A 17803-nucleotide genomic window follows, 5' to 3' on the forward strand; every position below is an offset into this window, starting at 1 on the left:
GTCCGCGTAGTGAGAATTCCAGATAAGCTTGACCCAAGGAGCATCACGACAATAGAAGAATTTGAACAGAAATTTCATCAGCAAAGAGGTTGAGCAGACCTAAACCACCGCAGCTCCAAGGGGAGCAAACACGGTCCCAAGCTCCATAATAGCCATTTATGTATTTCTTGGCACCAGATGTTAATTTAAATTTAAGAACTCCAATCATATATTCACAGATATTTTTGTCAATATCATGGATATCTTAAAGTACTCCGTAGATCTTTTTGAAGGACCGTGGAGCCAATATTAATTATTATTTTTGCGAATGGGCCAATATTAATTGAAATACCGGTGACATTTATCTTCGCTGGTACATAAAACTTGTTGAACACAAGCACAACTAAAATTAACAATATGCAACTATGAAGAAGAAAAATCTTGCATTTCTCATCTCAGAGGCTGCACGGTTTGGTGACATCTTTTAGGTGTGCTGCTTCACGTTCCATATCAATCTGACAAGTGATAAAGACAGTTGCCTACCAGGAGGAGTCATGAAAAAAAGAACGTGACTAACAATTTAGCCAGGTTTCTCCATATCTATAGTACCAGTCCTACAATGAAATGGAGCAGAGGCTATGATCTTGTTGATCTATAAAAAAAAACTTCAATAATACATGGTTTCACTAAAATTAGGGTGCGCATGTACAGAAGACAACACAATCCAATATTTCAACAACTATATGGCACTTCTCATTCAGCATTCTGTGAACGCTCAACTCTGGCCTCAGTATAATAGTGTAATACGCTCTGATTTGCTGTCAACAACAAAGATGAGGCCCTGAGTGTTCTAGAAGTAGTGCCTCCACGACCACCAAGGTCTTATCTGTTGGAAAAATGGCGACGGCGATGGAGTGCGGAGGAGGAGGGCGCGCGGCGGGCGGTGGTGGAGGAGTGGATCGCGGCGGCGAGTTTACAGCGGGTCGGGGTCCCGGCGGCAGCGGCGAAGGAGGGTGCGCGGCTGCGGGCGGCGTAGGAGGGTTTCGCAGCAGCGGCCCGCGCGAGGAGGCAGGGGAAGACGGCGCCAAGGTCGTTTTCTATTTGGAATTTATTTTTATCGGGAGGGTACGAGGGATGTCACGTAATTAGAGTTTACGGTGGGCCGTCTGAATGTCTGATGAATGTTCGTAGATCTCATTTTCTTACCGGCTGTTATTTTTTGAGAAACAGAGGCCGCAATTTTCTGGTTAAAGCAAATTCCCCTCTCTTTTTTTCCTGAAGTTCTCGCCCCTGTTCCGCCGCTGCCATCGTCCGTCTACTCCATCGAAGGGTTTGTTCGTAGCTGCTGCAACGCTGAAGCCTTCGTCGGCGTTCGAGTGGTTGTAGTCGATGGAGTCGTTCGCATGGAGACCGGCGACTCCATGTCTTTTTGGCCTCGAGACGTCGAGGAGAGCAATTGTAGCTTCTAGTGCATCTCTCCCGTTCATCTCCTTTGCATTGAGTTTGTCTCTCTCTTTGCGTCTTTTTTTTAGCATTTGTCTGTTTTGCATCGACAACGTATTCGTCCAGGAAATGAGAACGCTGCTGTCAATTTGGAGATTGAGATGGACCAAAAGTTGAGGCTAGAAAGCTTGGGGCTCAGGATGGAACAGAAGAGGGACAGACCCAATGGTGGAGAAGACATGAACATAAATGCTTTATGTAATTTTCTCGAGCAACGTGGCTGCCTAGACCGCCGGACGACAAAATAGGATTGTCAGGGGTAAGTGCAAATTTACGTCACTCGCAAAATTGCGAAAAACACCCTACGTTGCCACGTCGGCGGCTAGTGTGGCGTAGATTAGGCCAAATTCGGCAATTTGGACTAATTTGAACCAAGTTGTCAAGTTCATGGATGCTCTTTTCAAATTCACGAGTTAGTGGATGAAAGTGAATATCCTTGTCAAGTTAATGAACCCGCCATGCAATTTCCTCATACTTTTTTACTAGACGAACCGTATGTTTTTTTAGGAAAAACAATATATCAGTAAAAAGTTAAAAGTTATTTACAATGCTGATACCCAAAAATTATCAGGCAAATCTATCTAAAATTGTCTATCCAGCTACGAAAATGAGAATATTTCTTTCTTATAGCTCTGTGGAAAATGAGATTAAGCTCATCTTTGAATATCTTCTTGCATCTGAAAAGAGATGGCCTGACATTGTTGAACATATATTCGTTTCCAACAAACAAGAGTAGTGATTTCCATATGAAATGGGACCTGAAGCTGCCTCTGAACCTCCATGATGTTCAGATGAACATTATTATGTGTGGTAAACGATCCGCATGTTGACGTGAAACCAAAATAGAACCTAAAAAAAATACGTTGCAAGATAATGTATAAAAATAATAAATCTTTTCCCCCAAAAAGAAGACAGAATTATTTTTTATTTCTTATCGATGTCTGGTTTATTTTTGCAACCTTTTTGTATTCTGCAGCATTATTTCTTTTTTTAGCGTTTTAAAATCGGCGAAGAACAGCCCTTTATACTCCCTCCATCTCTATTTTCATTCGCTCTGTTGCCCAAAATCGCCGAGCCTAGACAGATCGGGTGAGAAAGAGAGCTCGTGCCTTGCCTTTTGGAATTCCTGAAAAAAAATGTGCACGCTCCTTTTCGAAAAAGATGAAGTAGGAGTATTACAGAACTACTGAAAAAACAGAAACAAAACAAGTGGCAGCCCCGTCCAGAGGAAAGGGATAGCGAGCGAAGGGACGCCACGAACGCCACGCAGCTTCCACACTGTCCCCAGCATCTCCACTAAGCTACCCACACGGCCACATCGCTCTTCGCCCCTCGATCTCATCTCTCGACTCTCGTGCACGCCCACACCAGCCGGAGAGCTAGCAAAAAGGAAAAAGGGCAACACTTCCAAGTTCCAAGCACCAACCATCGTCCCTCGTTCTTATCCCCTCCTCGATCGGTGGTTCTTTGCTGATTGTGTGTCGAGTGCTCGAACACAAGGGAGCGCGCCAGGGAAGAAGAAGAGCTTGCAGCAATGGCCTTGCAGCTGCAGTCCCCGTCGCCGCTGCTGCGCGCGGCGCCAGCGGCCGGGCCCGCGCTCCGGTCGGCGTTCTGCGCACCGCCGCTGTCGGTGCGGCTGCCGGGCAGGGCGACGTCCATGGCGGCTTCAGCATCGGCGGCGCGGATCACGATGCGCTTCGGCGGCGTCGCGTCGAAGCAGGCCTACATCTGCCGGGACTGCGGGTGAGTTGGGATCGACGGTGAAGTGAAGTGAACTCGCGGTGTTCTGCTTGGATGTGTGTGTGGTGACTCTGATTGTGTTGTGTTCATGTTGCAGGTACATATACAAGGACAGGACTCCGTTCGAGAAGCAGTCCGATGATTACTTCTGCCCTGGTGAGAATAATTTACCATCCATATCTCACAGACATCTCTGTACTGTATACATACATGTCATGTCATGGGCACATATACTGATTAACGTGGAAACTGGTTTAAATTGTTAACAAAAATTGTTGACCACAAAAGATTTTGGTAGAAACCACAACATTAATATTGGTGAGTGTACAGCAGTTTTTTGCAACAACCAATCAGCGTACGAGTGTGTTCCAAGAACGCCAACGCCGCCGACGCACGCAAGAACCAGGTTCAGGGTGAAGAACGTGGGTTCTTTGTTTGTTTTGCACTCGTATTTCTGATGGTGATCGTCGTTAATTCAATTCTGTAGAAAAACGAACTTCTTAGTTCTTACTCCGTACTACACATATAAGGATACATGGCATTCACCCTGTTAACGAAACGTCGATCACCACTGCTTTTGGATGCAGTCTGTGCTGCTCCCAAGAGAAGATTCAGGCCGTACGATCCACCCGTGGCCAAGAACGCCAACGCCACCGACGCACGCAAGGCACGCAAGGAGCAGCTGAAGAAGGACGAAAGCGTGGGGTAAGTAACTGTAAATTCAAGACGCTTTCCTTTCATATACATCTATTTGATTTTTAACTCAATTTCCGTAGAGTGGAATCTAGTAGTATTACTGATAGTGAACATGGCAAATGTGTTTTGCTCATTGCAGGAAAGCTTTGCCTATCGGTATTGCCGTTGGGATCGTTGCACTCGCCGCCTTATTCTTCTACCTGAACAGTGTCTATTAGATGAAGAGAAGAAAAGAAAGAAAAGGAAAAATCGCCTGGTGTGCGGAAAAGAAATATTTAAGACTGTTTCTGCCGTACGTTTGCCTCTCTGTATACGTATGGTCATATAGAACGAATATAGAGTATTGTTTTGTTGGTCCACAACTAGCCATGCTGAAATATTGAATGCCTACTATATTTTGACCTTTGCACGGTTGGTTCCCAAAAGTTCCGCTACCTGGGACATAGCCATCTATTGCAAAGATTTCCTAAAAAAAAAAACTATTGCGAAGATTTTTCTTTTCTTTGGTCGAAAGCCTATTATATTTATATTGATAAACAACATTCACAGAATCAGTTTCGACTTTGGATCAGTTCGAATCCAACATGTGGGAAGGAACATCGCCGTGCAACTCACCCTTACAAAACACATGATTTGCATACATTTCCGAAAACTAAATTAACATAGTAATACGAAATGAATCTAAACTAATCCTCATCATCAGAGACGAGGATCACTCCCTCAGGTCGTCAGGTAGGCGTCGGGGCGCTGCCGGTGCTCTCCGCCTCACACACGGCGCGCTCCTCCATCTCCCAATCCCTCAGGCGAGCGGTACAAAGCTCCTGGATCTGCCAGAGGTCCCGGACGATCTCCTGGGCGGCGGCACCGCCGTTCTCGAGGATGGTCAACGAGTCATCAACTCGATTTGAACGACGGTAAAGAGGATCGATTTGGTCTGTGCGAGCGGTGCAAAAACGCACCGCCCTAGCATCAACGGAGTTTTCCACGGGACAGGATGAGGCGGCACCCTGGCCGCGCCCCGTGGCGGTGGACGGTGGCGGCAGCAGGGGAGGGTTCATAACAACGTAGCGGGTCAGGATGAGGCGGCGGGGTGCGTGGCAAGGTGGGGGGAGGGGTGCGGGGCGGGGGTGGGGGTTTTATAGGAGGGTTGCGGGGATTGGGAGGCAACTAGGTGCTGATTGGGAGGTGTCAGCGCAGATTTGGAGACAGCCGGAGAGGAGCAAAACAATTAGAAATCTTCTATATCTAAGTAGGAGAAAACCACTACTTGATTTCTCTCAACATGGAAGCATGCCACATCATTAATTTGTTCACACCTATTTAATGGGAAACTCATATTTTTTGCACATGCATGCATACTATTTTTCATCAAGCTATCTCAACTAATTGAAAAATCTATAATCTATCATACAATTCCATTATACAATTTCACTGGATACTTTTTTCTTGCTCCTTTTCACTCACGTGTGTTAACTAAATTTTTTCTCAAAGCTCACGTATGTTAACTTAAATTTTCGCAACAACGTGCGGGACATCATCTAGTATAAAAAGGTGTGGGACCCATCCAACCGCGGAGACATGTGGCCAATAAAACGTTAAGTTAAGATGGGCCAAAGCAAATGTTAAGTATAACCGTTTATAACCCAAATATTAAAAACTTGGGACCCCAAAAGATGCTGACTTTTTGCATATACACCCATGTCGTGGCATTGTGGCGATTGCCTGCCGTTTGAGTGGTTTAGTTCAGAGACGGATTCGTTATGTGATTTTCGTGTTTGCCTCATCTTTGCCGGTTCATTTTAGCTATTCCCCTCCCTTTGAAATCAGCCTCCGCCAACTTAAAGGAGCCCAAAGAAGATGAATCAAACAAAATTAAAAAACGTAAGAGAAATTTCAATGCTTACCTTCCCGCGTCAGTTAATTGACGGAGTATTATTCATGAGATGCCAACACCACCAGAATAAATCCTACTATCGGGCACAATTTTGCAAAACAATCATAGTCACCACCTGGTTCTCAACCGTACAAGCATTCCCAAATTTAATAGAATGACATGCCGTGTTAAATCATATGGAAATTCAAAACACAAAAATAGGAAATAGAAGATGTTTGTTTGCACCATAAGAAAATGCATACCCAAACTTATTTTGGATCTCAAGGAAACAAAAGAAATTTGGCTTCGAGATGAGGCATATAGAAAATATATCCCTCAAAATTAGAATCATTTGAAAAATTCTTGAAATTCGTTTGCACCAAAAGACCCTCGTTTTGGAAATACTACGATGTTTTTCAGGGTCATAGATTCATTCCGCGTTACATTTCAAGGATGAGAGAGAGCAAATGGCAAGGTTCTCGGGCTGGCAACAGAGCGTTGGTGCCACGGGTGGTACCAACAAAAGGCTCTCTTTCTCTTTCTCTCCCTGGCCCTCTGCCTCGACATTGATCGCTTTCCATCTTCCTGCAAACCGACTCCATCCCTTCCCTCGACCCCAAGTTTCGAATCCCGGCCACGGCCGCCTCTGCTATATGTCTCTCCGGTCGCCAGGACCAATGCTGGACGCGCTGGGGAAGAAGCCTGACGGGCCCGGGACGGCGGCGGCGGCAGTGATGGAGGCCAAGGCGAAGGAGACCAAGGACGGGGTCGTGAAGGAGGTCATACGGCTCGAGAGGGAGTCCGTCATCCCCATCCTCAAGCCCAAGCTCGCCATGAAGCTCGCCTACCTCATCGGTATCATGTCCTATCTATCAATCCGCGCCCGTCTCTTGGGTTTGCTTTGATCGTTGCGCGCGTCGCATTGGCCTGCCTGCTGCCCCGGAGGCATTGCGTTCCTTGATAATGGGACGGGAAATCGTTGATTTTGGTTGCGATTACGGTGATCAGGTTGATTGTACCATAGAGGAATGATCTCTCTCCGTATCTTGTATTATCCATCGTTTACTTGTTTTTCATTTCCAATTGCCATGACCGGACCAAGAGGCGATAATTGGAACGATATCTTTGGAACATTGGGAGAATGTTAGTTAGATAGATTGTTGTTCTCTCTGCTAAAAATACCATTTGGGGTTTTTTACTAGCTCATTCTTCCCCTTTCCAAAAAAAAGGAAAAAAAAAACAAGCTGATTGCCCAAAGGAAATGCGCAAAAAAGAAAACAGTTCGGCACTGATGCGTTCTAGCACGAATCACGGACAGGGTGGATTCCACTTCATTTAAGTGAGGCTCTAATCCAATATCTTTATGTCGTCTTGTAGTTCTATGAGTTGGTTTTATATGAATTTTATTGGTACTGTTTACTTGAAATGGTGTGGTTTTGTTTACATTCACATAGCTGATATAATTTTGCAATTATGTGTTTCTGTAAAAAAAATGGCTGTGTGCATTGTTTCGATGCAGAGGCCGGAGAGTTCACCCTTTTCCGAAAAAACATAGCTGATTCATGTTCCTGAATTACTCTTCAGAGCAAGACAAGGACCGTGCCGAGTTTATGAAGCTATGTAAGAGGGTGGAGTACACCGTCCGTGCATGGTATCTCCTGCAATTCGAAGATCTAATGGTAGGCCCCTCTTCTCTTCTCTAATTATTCTGGAACTGTCTCCATGTTTGCATAGTTTATTTTAGCTGAATAGTTATTCTGTGGTTCAGCAATTGTACGCGCTATTCGATCCTGTTTCTGGTGAGAAGAGTTTGGAGCAGCAGAGCCTGACACCCAATGAGATTGAAACTCTTGAACTCAACTTTTTGACTTATCTATTTCAGGTTGGACCACAATCTGCATCTTTTTCGTTTTAATATATGTTATCTCTGAGATTTTATCTGATGATAACAATACTCGCTCTGTTCCAAAATATATTCCTGGTCTTAAGTAGATAATGGATAAGAGCAACTTCAAGTTGTTATCTGATGAAGAGAATGAAGTAGCTCATTCTGGACAGTATCTTTTGAACCTTCCAATCAAAGTTGATGAATCTAAGGTCAGAAACTACTTTTGTACCTTTGTACCAGTTTAGATTAAGGATCACAACTATTTGTGCTCACAAGACATTGAATTGTTTAACTAATTTGTGCACGATTGTAGGTAGACAAGAAGTTGTTGACAAAGTACTTTAAAGAGCACCCTCATGATAATCTACCAGCATTCGTTGATAAGGTACTCGTCGCGGACCCTAAGTGGTATCTGCTTTACATTTTACTTTTCTTTCACACATGATGATGGATGCATTGATAAATAGGAAAATAAAAAGGAGGAAACCAGCTTTTTTGTTCTAATGTTATAATGACTTCCTCTCTTTTTAGTTGCTACCCATAACTCACCAACATGTAGAAGTTGCATTTGATGTTGAAATCAGTTTTCAGTTCTGAAAATCTTTTATATGCATTCTGATCACCTCAACCATGCCTTTGTAGTATATTGTCTTCCGTCGAGGCATTGGAATCGACCTGACAACAGATTACTTCTTCATGGAGAAAGTAGATGTAATCATATCACGATTTTGGAGATTCTTGCTCAAAGTCACAATGTATGATAGTGTGATCCAGAATTAGCATCATGTTTTTCCCCCTAAAGTGAACGTATCTTTTAATACGATAATGCACTAAAATGACATATTTCTATTTTAACAACAGGATTGATAAACTGTTCTCCAAGAAGCGGCAATTAAGGCCAAAAAAGGACACAAAGAAGACTGACGAAGTTAATGAAGAAGAAGAAGCTGACCTCTTTGTTGAGCGCATTCGCCTAGAAAAAATGGAGCTGAGGTTTTAGATTAGGACTCGCTTTATATTATTATTTTTGTTGACGAAAATTGAACTCACCATCCAATCCGTATTTGTCCTTTTTATGGCAGCATAAAGAATCTACTAAGACAGATGACAATTCAAGAGCCTACATTTGAAAGGATGATCGTGGTATATAGGTAAATATGCTGTGAACATTTCCATTGTCTTTGCTTAAATAACAACGCAGTTTCTTACCTTCAGAGTTGACATATTGATGCAGTTGATTATTCTGATTACAGGAGGGCTTGCAAAGAAACTAAGCCAGATCGAGGAATATTTGTGAAGCATTTCAAGAACATTCCAATGGCTGACATGGAGTTAGTCTTGGTAATACAAATTGCCTGATGTGCGCTTCATAAGTGATGTTTGCAGCATATATAGTTTTGGCAGGTTTATTTATTTCCTCTCAGTACATACCTGACATTAGTACTTGTGATGTAGCCAGAGAAGAAGAACCCCAGTTTAACGCCTATGGATTGGGTCAAGTTTCTTATTTCTGCTGTGCTTGGTTTGGTATGTGTCTTATGCTTTAGATACCAAACATGCTAGAGAGTTAATCTTTGACCATCTCAAACGCATCTTATTCTCAGGTCACTCTAATAGGTTCTCTTGAAATGCCAAAGGCTGATATATGGGTTGTGACAGCAATAGTTTCTGGTTTGGTTGGATACTGTGCTAAAATCTACTTCACGTAAGTGAATTAACATATAGTGCCATTTGATAAATGACAATTGTGTACCAAAATGGTTAATACCCTGACACTTCCATGGGATAAAATTGTCTCTTGCTGAACAGGTTTCAGGCAAATATGGTGACTTATCAGAATTTAATTACCAAATCAATGTATGATAAGCAGCTTGATAGTGGGAAAGGAACACTTCTGCACTTGTGCGATGACGTTATCCAGCAAGAAGTACGGAACCACTGACAGTCTCTTCACTATGTGTAGCTGGTCTTGTACGTGCAATGGTCTGCTGACATCTCCGAAACTTCTTTCAGGTTAAAGAGATCATCGTATCTTATTATATTTTGATGGAGCAAGGAAAGGCAACTATACAAGTAAGCATATTATGTGGAGAGAATTCCATATTTGCCATCTATGCTGCCAATTTTTATGTTAGATTAAAGTCTACTGTTTACCTCATTTTGTTTTATTACTCCATTAATGTTTCTGAATCTGCTTTTACTGCATTTGCACCACAGCTTGTGCCTCCATTATTTTCTTGCTGAGTAAATAATATGCTGACATGACCATGATTTTCCTGTAGTCTAGTTGCACAAAATATTTTCTGATTCATCTGAACTTTCAGTAACAGACTTGGATAAATTTCTGTGACATCACAGTTCGTTAACATTCATCATTTGATTGCGTAAATTCTTTTTTTGGCACATACTCTCTCCGTCCCATATTAAGTGACTTTGTAATACATGTATCTAGACGCTTTTTAGGCATAGATACATCCATATTTGAGTAAATTTAAGCCACTTAATATGAGACGGAGGGAGTATGAGCAAACAGTCTCACACTAGAAGCATTTGTATGGCTTGCTTTATTGAAGCAAGTATACTTCCCCTAAGGATACTGTTTACTGTTCTTTGCAGGATCTTGATTTACGCTGTGAACAGCTCATCAAGGAAGAGTTTGGTGTCGAGTGCAATTTCGATGTCGTTGATGCTGTCAAGAAGCTAGAGAAGCTTGGTATTGTTTCTCGGGTAAGGCTCCTGGTTGAATACAGATCTCTTCAAAAGTTTCGATTCTTAGAGTAACTCTGTACCCAGGACTCGATCGGGAGAATCTTATGTGTTCCACTGAAGCGGGCAAATGAGATTATAGGGACTACCACTGAAGAAATGGTGATCCGTGCCCAGCAAGCCCCAGCTGGTCCTTAGGTTCTACAGTGTGCAAAGAATGATGTCCCCTTCTCTGAAGATTTCGGAGGACTGTTGTGCTATTAATCCACGAAGGCAGTTTCTTCTTACAGCTGTTTTGTCATGTAATCTTATAGTTGCCTCGTGTTATTATTTCGTTCATTCATCTGTTGTGTAAGTAAGAGCGATCTATTTCAGATTTTTATTTTCCCTGTGTATAAAGTGTAATAAGTGATTTGCACGTCAACATCCAGATATTTGTCATTCTTGTTTGCTTCTACACCGACCCTATGATGCACAGCGTGATATTAAAGATTTCAGGCATTACATTTATGGAATATATTGCCAATTACTAGGAACTGGAATGAGGAGACATTTGGTTACATGTTAACACTACAATTGTTCCCTTTTCTTCAATAGTAACGAGGAAAGCATATTAGCACAAATGCAATGAATCCAATTGTTTACCATGATTTACTTTATTCTACACAAGCATCATATACAATGATGAAAGTTAAGATGATCTTATGTAATGCTCACCATGATTTACTTTATACTACACAAGCATCATAACAAGGATGAAGAGAAGATCATCTTATTTAATGTGTACGCTTTATTTCAAGCATCTCATCACTGATTTCCGTACTTAGGTCCATCTATGCCTCTCTTGTCATCCCACCCTCTCACCCATGGCTGACCAGGTGCTGACCGGGTCTCCGGAGAAGCGTGCTTGCTCAGGTTATCTGTGACCTTTGACTTAATAGCAATAAATACCTGTTTGGGCAGAAATTATCAGTACAGAAGCAACCAGAGAGTATCAACATGACAGAAGAATAGTTATTTACGGTATCACATACCGGATTGGAGTTCACAGCCTCTGGTGGTTGCTCCTGACCAGTAAGCCATTTCCACAAATCTGGATTCTCCTGATGAATCAAACCATTCTATAATTAGAACCAGTCTGCACATATAAAGCAGCATACAAGAATTCTTGTATGGAAGATGCTCAGAAAAGGCAAGAGCATTGAGGTGCATAAATTATTTAGAGCGGCTGACAGTGAAGGACTACCATAAATTAGCACTAAATGCTAATCGGTAAGAACATGCTCTGCATAGTACACTTTAAAATCCTGAAGTAGAGATTATAACCGAAGAACAGATACTCTATCAGCTGAGAAAGGTAAAATCACTGTATCATCTGGAAGAGTATTTTATGATGTTCTGCAACTGCCTCATGATTCACAGAAGAACTAAAGCTAGTACCAGAGATATTCAACCCAAGCACAGAGGGGATGTTACAACAGCCATATGGACTGAAATTGGCATCTGATATTATTTGTCAACAAACTAACACAGACAGAGATGAAGGTCAGAGATCTATCACCAGAAACTAGCTATTTTGTGTATCATGTTCAAATGATGATTTGAATGCTTGGCACCATAAGAGCAAGTTGATATATTCATTATGCAGTGCGTCACAACAGAACCAGATAAGACTGCAGACGAAAGACATCTGAATAACCTATGCTTTTGAGAAAGATTTCTTGGCAGAGAGGTAAATCTAAGACACTAAACCCTGAAACTGAAATCCATTAAAAGTGAATGAGTGATTGTCTAGTCAGAGCCTTACAGAGAGACCTATGAACATCAAACTATATTTAACACTTGCAGCATGCAACATGTGGAATCGAACCCAAAAAACTATGTATAAATCTGTGAGCACCGCTGTGGCTACCATGGGCAGAGCTACACTGGGTAAGAGGATGCTGAAGGACCAAATTGGCGGCAGACCAGTAAAGATGGCAATCTCGCCCACGGGCAAGATTCGGGTCGGGTATGGTCGATGTTTACGCCCATGTGTATACCCGACGGGTCGCCCGAATTACTCACGGGTAGGGTATGGGTATAGGTTTATACCCGTGGTACCCGACGGGTCGCCCGGTTAATAACTTAATTCAATAAATATTACTTTTAATTATATGACAAGCGGATCCGTAAGCTGCTGAAGCTGGTACTGTACTGACTGTCATTAAAAAAAACAAAGAATCTAAACTCACTGCCTACCCAACCCAACTCCTCCTCCAGCCCAATAGCCCAAAAATGCATCAGCTAAACCTAGCACACCTCCAGGCTCCAGGCGACGAGACCACCCATTCCACTCCTCCCTCCAGTCCGCCCGCCGCCGTTCTCCCCCCCTCCAGCGATCCATCTCGCACCACCACTCTCTCCTCCATCTCCAGGATCCAGTCCGCCGCCACTCCACTCCATTTACCCTCCACCTCCAGGCTCAAGTGATACTTGGCCATGTCCGGCAGGAGGGCAAAGCTGCGACTGCGTCGCTGCAGCTGCGAGTCGGAGGAGGGCGAAGCTGCGGCTGCGTGTCGAAGGCGCAGAGCACCAGAGCAAGAGCAGCAGGCATGGCGTCACCGGGTAATAGCTCCTCACAAGCAGCACAAAGCTCAACGATGGGCGGAAATGTGACCGGAGCTCATCGGCTTCACAATCACAAGGTACAGGTGACACTGTCCACACACAAGCACCACAAGGTACTGCCTCATGAAGTAGATGAATCTAGTGGGCCTAAAAGAGGTGGTAAAAAGAGGAAGCTTACATCTCCTGTATGGAATGCGTTAAAGAAAAGATGGATACGAGGGAAATTGCAAGCCCAGTGCATGTATTGTAAACATTGGCTCAGTGCAGGCAGTAATAATGACACTAAACATTTGGACACTCATTTGACAGCTTGTCCTGCTAAGAGTGAACCAGTAGGATTACAGCAACAAAATTTGAGGCTGTTGAAAGGTGATTGTGGTAAAGTCAATTTAGAGAACACTATTTTTGACCAAGTTGCTCGGAAAGATCTGGCATTAATGATCTGTGTTCATGAATATCCTTTAGCTATGGTTGATCATGATGGTTTTAGGAAATTCTGTTCAACATTGCAACCATTGTTCAAGATGGTCTCAAGGAATACCATTCGAAAGGATATTTTAATCATGTATGCAGCCCAAAAGGAAAAGATGGTGAAGTACTTCGCAAATTTAGAAAATCGTGTAGCCATCACCAGACTTGTGGACTGCAGGCCATCAAAAGAAAGGGTATATGGCAGTCACCGCACACTTTGTTGATGAATCTTTGCAACTAAAGAGCTTCATTTGAGGTAAGCATTGTGATTATGAGTTGTTTCTTTATCACTATCAATCTGAAATGTTTTCTTAATCATTGTGAATCTGAACCTGCATGTTTCTTATGTATTAGGTTTGTTTATGTGCCATGCCCACATAATGCCGACGTTATATGTCAAGCCCTCCATGAATGTCTTGTTGACTGGCCTCTTGAGAAGAAGGTATCCACCATACTCTTGACAACTGCACAACAAATGATAAGGTTGTCGACATTTTGTGAGAAAAGTTGGCTACTGAATCTCTTATGGTCGAGGGTAAATATTTGCATATGCGTTGTTGTGCACATATATCAAATCTGATTGTGAAAGATGGAATGAGAGTGATGGAGATTGGCATTGGAAGGATTCGTGATAGTGTTGCATTTTGGTCAGCCACCCCTAAAAGGCATGAGAAGTTTGAAAAGATGGCACCCACTCTGAACATTGACTATAGTAAAAGGTTATACCTAAATTGTAAAACTAGGTGGAATTCAACTTATACAATGTTAATCATTGCATTACGTTACATTCTGATTTTTGAAAAGCTAAGCACACGTGAAGAACTGTTTACTTGCTGCCCAACCCAAGAAGATTGGAAATTGGCATCAGAACTTTGTGATAGGCTAAAAATGTTCTTTGAAATCACTGAGCTATTCTCTGGGTCAAAATATGTTACATCCAATCCCTTCTTCCCCAAAATATGTAGCATTCGTTTGGCTATAAGGCAATGGGGTACTAGTCAGAATCAGCTTGTGCAGAAGATGTCGGAGGAAATGAAATTAAAGTTTGAAAAGTATTGGAAAGATGTGCACGGTCTGATGGCTGTTGCAACAGTCCTTGATCCAAGATATAAGCTTCACATGCTGCAGGCTATGTTTGGCTCTCTCTATGGATATAAACATGCAAACAGGGAGGTGGAAAAAATAAAGAAGTTAATGGTTGATTTGTTGGAGCAATATCAAACTTCTGAGAGTATGTATACAAATACACCAGAGAATGCTAGCACTGCTGATGTTTTCCAAGGTGCTGGAATTGCCTTAGTGGCTCAATTGTTTGATCAATATATGTCCTCGCAGCCCGTTACTTCTGCTGCTCAATTGCGGACTGAACTGGATTTGTATTTGGAAGAGCCTACTCTCCCTAGAGCTACAGATTTGGACATCATTACTTGGTGGAAATTTAGAGGTATCAAGTATCCTTCTTTGCAAAGAATGGCTCATGATATTTTGCCTATTCCCGTAACAACCGTGGCGTCAGAATCTGCCTTTAGCACTAGTGGGAGGATACTAAGTGCACATCGTAGTCAGCTTGCACCAAATATGGCTTAAGCCCTTATGTGTATGCAAGCTTGGTCTAGTGCTGACATGTTAGGTAATCTTCTATATGATGTCTTTGCTTTCCTTATACAAGAGTTATTTCTTTACTAATTGTTGGTTCACTAGGAATATTTGCATTAGGGGATTGCAATTCAACCCTCTTTGCAGAATTTCAAACTGTTCTTGAGGATGATGAAGAAATCATGGTAACATATTCTTACAACTAATCAATGATTTTACAGTGCAGCACATGTTCTCTCCGTATCTTTGATTTGAATTCTTAATCTTATTTATCTTTCCATATCCAGGATGAGAATGAAGCCATCATAACTGAAGCCTAGAGGAAGAAGATTAAATTTGAAGTATGGTGAAAAAATGCTGCTGTGCTGTTGCTTCTTTCGGCTTAAGCATGTCAAAATAATGATGTATCAAACTTTCTTTATGATGCTTTGAAGTTTGAACTGCACTTTGTGCTTTAACTGTGTGAGCCGAACAGATTGTGTGTGTATGTGATGCACTATGCTTTCAATTTGAGCAATAATGCTCTGTATGTGTGTGCTTTGAAGTTTGAACTGCACCGTGTGCTTTCTACATTGGACTTGTGCTCTTGCCTGATGGGTACCCGTTGGGTAACCCGTCGGGTACGGATACGGGTATGGTTTTATGCCCATGAGCAAGTTGGCGGCCGGGCAACGGGCAGGCTGTCGGGTTCGGGTGGCGGGTAAGGCATAGGTTCGCCTGGGAAAATCCGAACCGACTGCCACCTACAAGCCACCAACGTTGCGGCGTTGGGGGAGGAATTTGTTTGATTCAAATGAAAGATGGACCGTGTGCGGTTGGGTACAAATACTCCCTAATCCCTACCATGCAACGGACAGTGGCGAAGCTACATGTATCCTGTGATGTCAAAAGACATCATAGGGTTTTCGTTTGTTAGCTGCCATAACTATACTGGTAACAGAAGTATGGTTTAACTTTGTGTTACATAGATACTACAGACGTATATGTCTTTGACAATTGGCATCACAGGCTCTGCTCCCTAGCACCTCCTGGCAACGGCACGAATAATCGAATTGAAAACAAGTCAAGCTCATGCTTCTCTCATGTGCTTTCTTCCTCCCCAATCCTATCTGATAATACTCGGTTTTGCCCAAGTTACGTATCCAGCCGCCAAATTACTTTAAGATTTTCACTAGAACTAGGGGGCATAATAACATTTCTGCAATGCTGCCAACGGACTGCACACTTTGTGAATAGGTACATACCCCCTCCCACCCTAAATTCTTGTCGTCGTTGTTTTAGTTCAAAGACAAGAATTTAGGATCGGAGGGGGTACAACATCAAAAAGATGCATGAGCAATACAGTTTGTCCCTGCTGACAATTATTAACCTGTATATTACACAGATACGCTGGCTGGGAGCCTGGGATGGTTAGGAGCCAATTTGACCGTGCCAACGGTAACACAGGGCGAAAATCAATTGAGCATCACAGTGGACACCGGTTTGTACAGAAATCAGACAAATCGCCACTCACACCAAACTATAGCGTGACAACGAACGATAAGAGGAGTGGCAGGAGCAGGATAGCTTACGAGGTCGAGGACTTGAAGCAGAGAGCGGATGTTGGCCTCATCCATGGAGCGTATGTGCTGCTCGACCCAGGTTCCGAGGACCAGGTCCAGCTCCAGGAACCCCCTCTGCTTGCTCCTGTACACCAAGCTGCAAAGCACAACACGTACACGCAGACCCGACATCTCAAATCAGGGACCGTCCTCCTTGGTGATCCCAAAGGTGGAGAAATCGATAGTAGAAAGGGAGGAAGAGGGAGCACCTGTTGACGAGGCGGCGGCGGCTCTCATCGGAGGAGAGGTCGATGGGGGTAGCGGCGGTGTTCCGCTGAGTGGAGGCTGTGGTGGTGAAGCCGGAGAGGAGGCGCTGGGAGGCGGCGGGGAGGAGGGCGTGGGTGGAAGGGGAGGGGAGGACGCGGCGGAGGTGGAGCGCCCGGCGGAGGAGCGTGGCCGCCATGGCAACTCAGGCGAGCGGGGAGAGGAGGGTAGAGGAGAGATCGCGGAGGAGGGAGATGCGCGACGTGGCTAGCTGCCGCCGCCGCCTCTTCACGAGTCGGGGTTTTGTTGCTGGTGCTGCTGGCTGGAGTGGCTGCTGCGCGGCGCCTGCGGGACGGTGCGGCGTGGCAGCGTTCTCGGCCAAACGACAAAGCCTCTTTGCGTTGCCTTTCCGGCGTTTCCGCAACTTGGGAGTCGCTTATTGCCGTGGAAGGCGGATGTCAGGAATACGTTTACTGCCTGAAGGGCTCCACGTTTGGAGGGCAAATGTTGCAGGATTATTTGATAGTTGGACAACCCTAATCCACGCTCCCGCTGGGTCTGGAAGAAAAGATCTTATTGAAGCTCGCTAACTCGGTTCGTTAAGAGTTCGGTTCGTTAACTAAAAAACCAAACAGGGCTTCTCTTTCAGGGCTTCTCTTTCAGATCGTTAAGCTTAACGATCTTAAAGAGCAAGCTCGCCAGCGCTCGTTAAATTCGTTAGCGAGCTCGTCTCGTACATCATTTTGTGAGTGGTTACTGAAACTTATTTTGATGTCAGTATTGTGTTGTTATTTCTCTTCTGTTGTGTTATATCCAATCTTTATAGCGTTGTACAGCTTTTGATATATTTTGTTTGCTGCCAAAAATTATCCCAAGCAAATAGGTAATGCCAAAATAATTAGATCAACATGCCATATATTTTTCTTAACGAGTTTT

General features: G+C 43.5%; 3 protein-coding genes across 3 annotated transcripts; 2 read left to right on the top strand and 1 right to left on the bottom strand.

Moving 5' to 3' along the window:
- The first annotated feature begins 2763 nt into the window (after window positions 1-2763).
- On the top strand, window positions 2764-4325 carry LOC100829949. Its single transcript, XM_003577466.4, has 4 exons — window positions 2764-3225; window positions 3320-3378; window positions 3810-3927; window positions 4058-4325. The coding sequence occupies exons 1-4, from the start codon at window positions 3017-3019 to the stop codon at window positions 4134-4136; spliced, it is 465 nt and encodes a 154-aa protein (XP_003577514.1). The 5' UTR covers window positions 2764-3016; the 3' UTR covers window positions 4137-4325.
- Window positions 4326-6335: 2010 nt separating this feature from the next.
- LOC100830251 lies at window positions 6336-10840 on the top strand. The gene is made up of 15 exons (XM_003577467.4): window positions 6336-6646; window positions 7376-7470; window positions 7560-7673; window positions 7784-7888; window positions 7993-8064; window positions 8322-8434; window positions 8541-8672; window positions 8762-8830; window positions 8933-9020; window positions 9135-9206; window positions 9284-9384; window positions 9489-9606; window positions 9693-9752; window positions 10296-10406; window positions 10473-10840. Exons 1-15 carry the CDS (start codon window positions 6445-6447, stop codon window positions 10581-10583), a joined length of 1563 nt encoding a protein of 520 aa, XP_003577515.2. The 5' UTR covers window positions 6336-6444; the 3' UTR covers window positions 10584-10840.
- A 158-nt stretch (window positions 10841-10998) lies between these two features.
- On the bottom strand, window positions 10999-17242 carry LOC100830558 (succinate dehydrogenase assembly factor 2, mitochondrial). The gene is made up of 4 exons (XM_003577468.4): window positions 16873-17242; window positions 16634-16760; window positions 11420-11488; window positions 10999-11336 (listed from the first exon to the last, which is right to left on the bottom strand). The coding sequence occupies exons 1-4, from the start codon at window positions 17064-17066 to the stop codon at window positions 11193-11195; spliced, it is 534 nt and encodes a 177-aa protein (XP_003577516.1). The 5' UTR covers window positions 17067-17242; the 3' UTR covers window positions 10999-11192.
- Window positions 17243-17803: the final 561 nt, after the last annotated feature.

This window comes from Brachypodium distachyon, chromosome 4 (genome assembly GCF_000005505.3).
Source record: "Brachypodium distachyon strain Bd21 chromosome 4, Brachypodium_distachyon_v3.0, whole genome shotgun sequence".
Lineage (NCBI taxonomy): Eukaryota > Viridiplantae > Streptophyta > Magnoliopsida > Poales > Poaceae > Brachypodium > Brachypodium distachyon.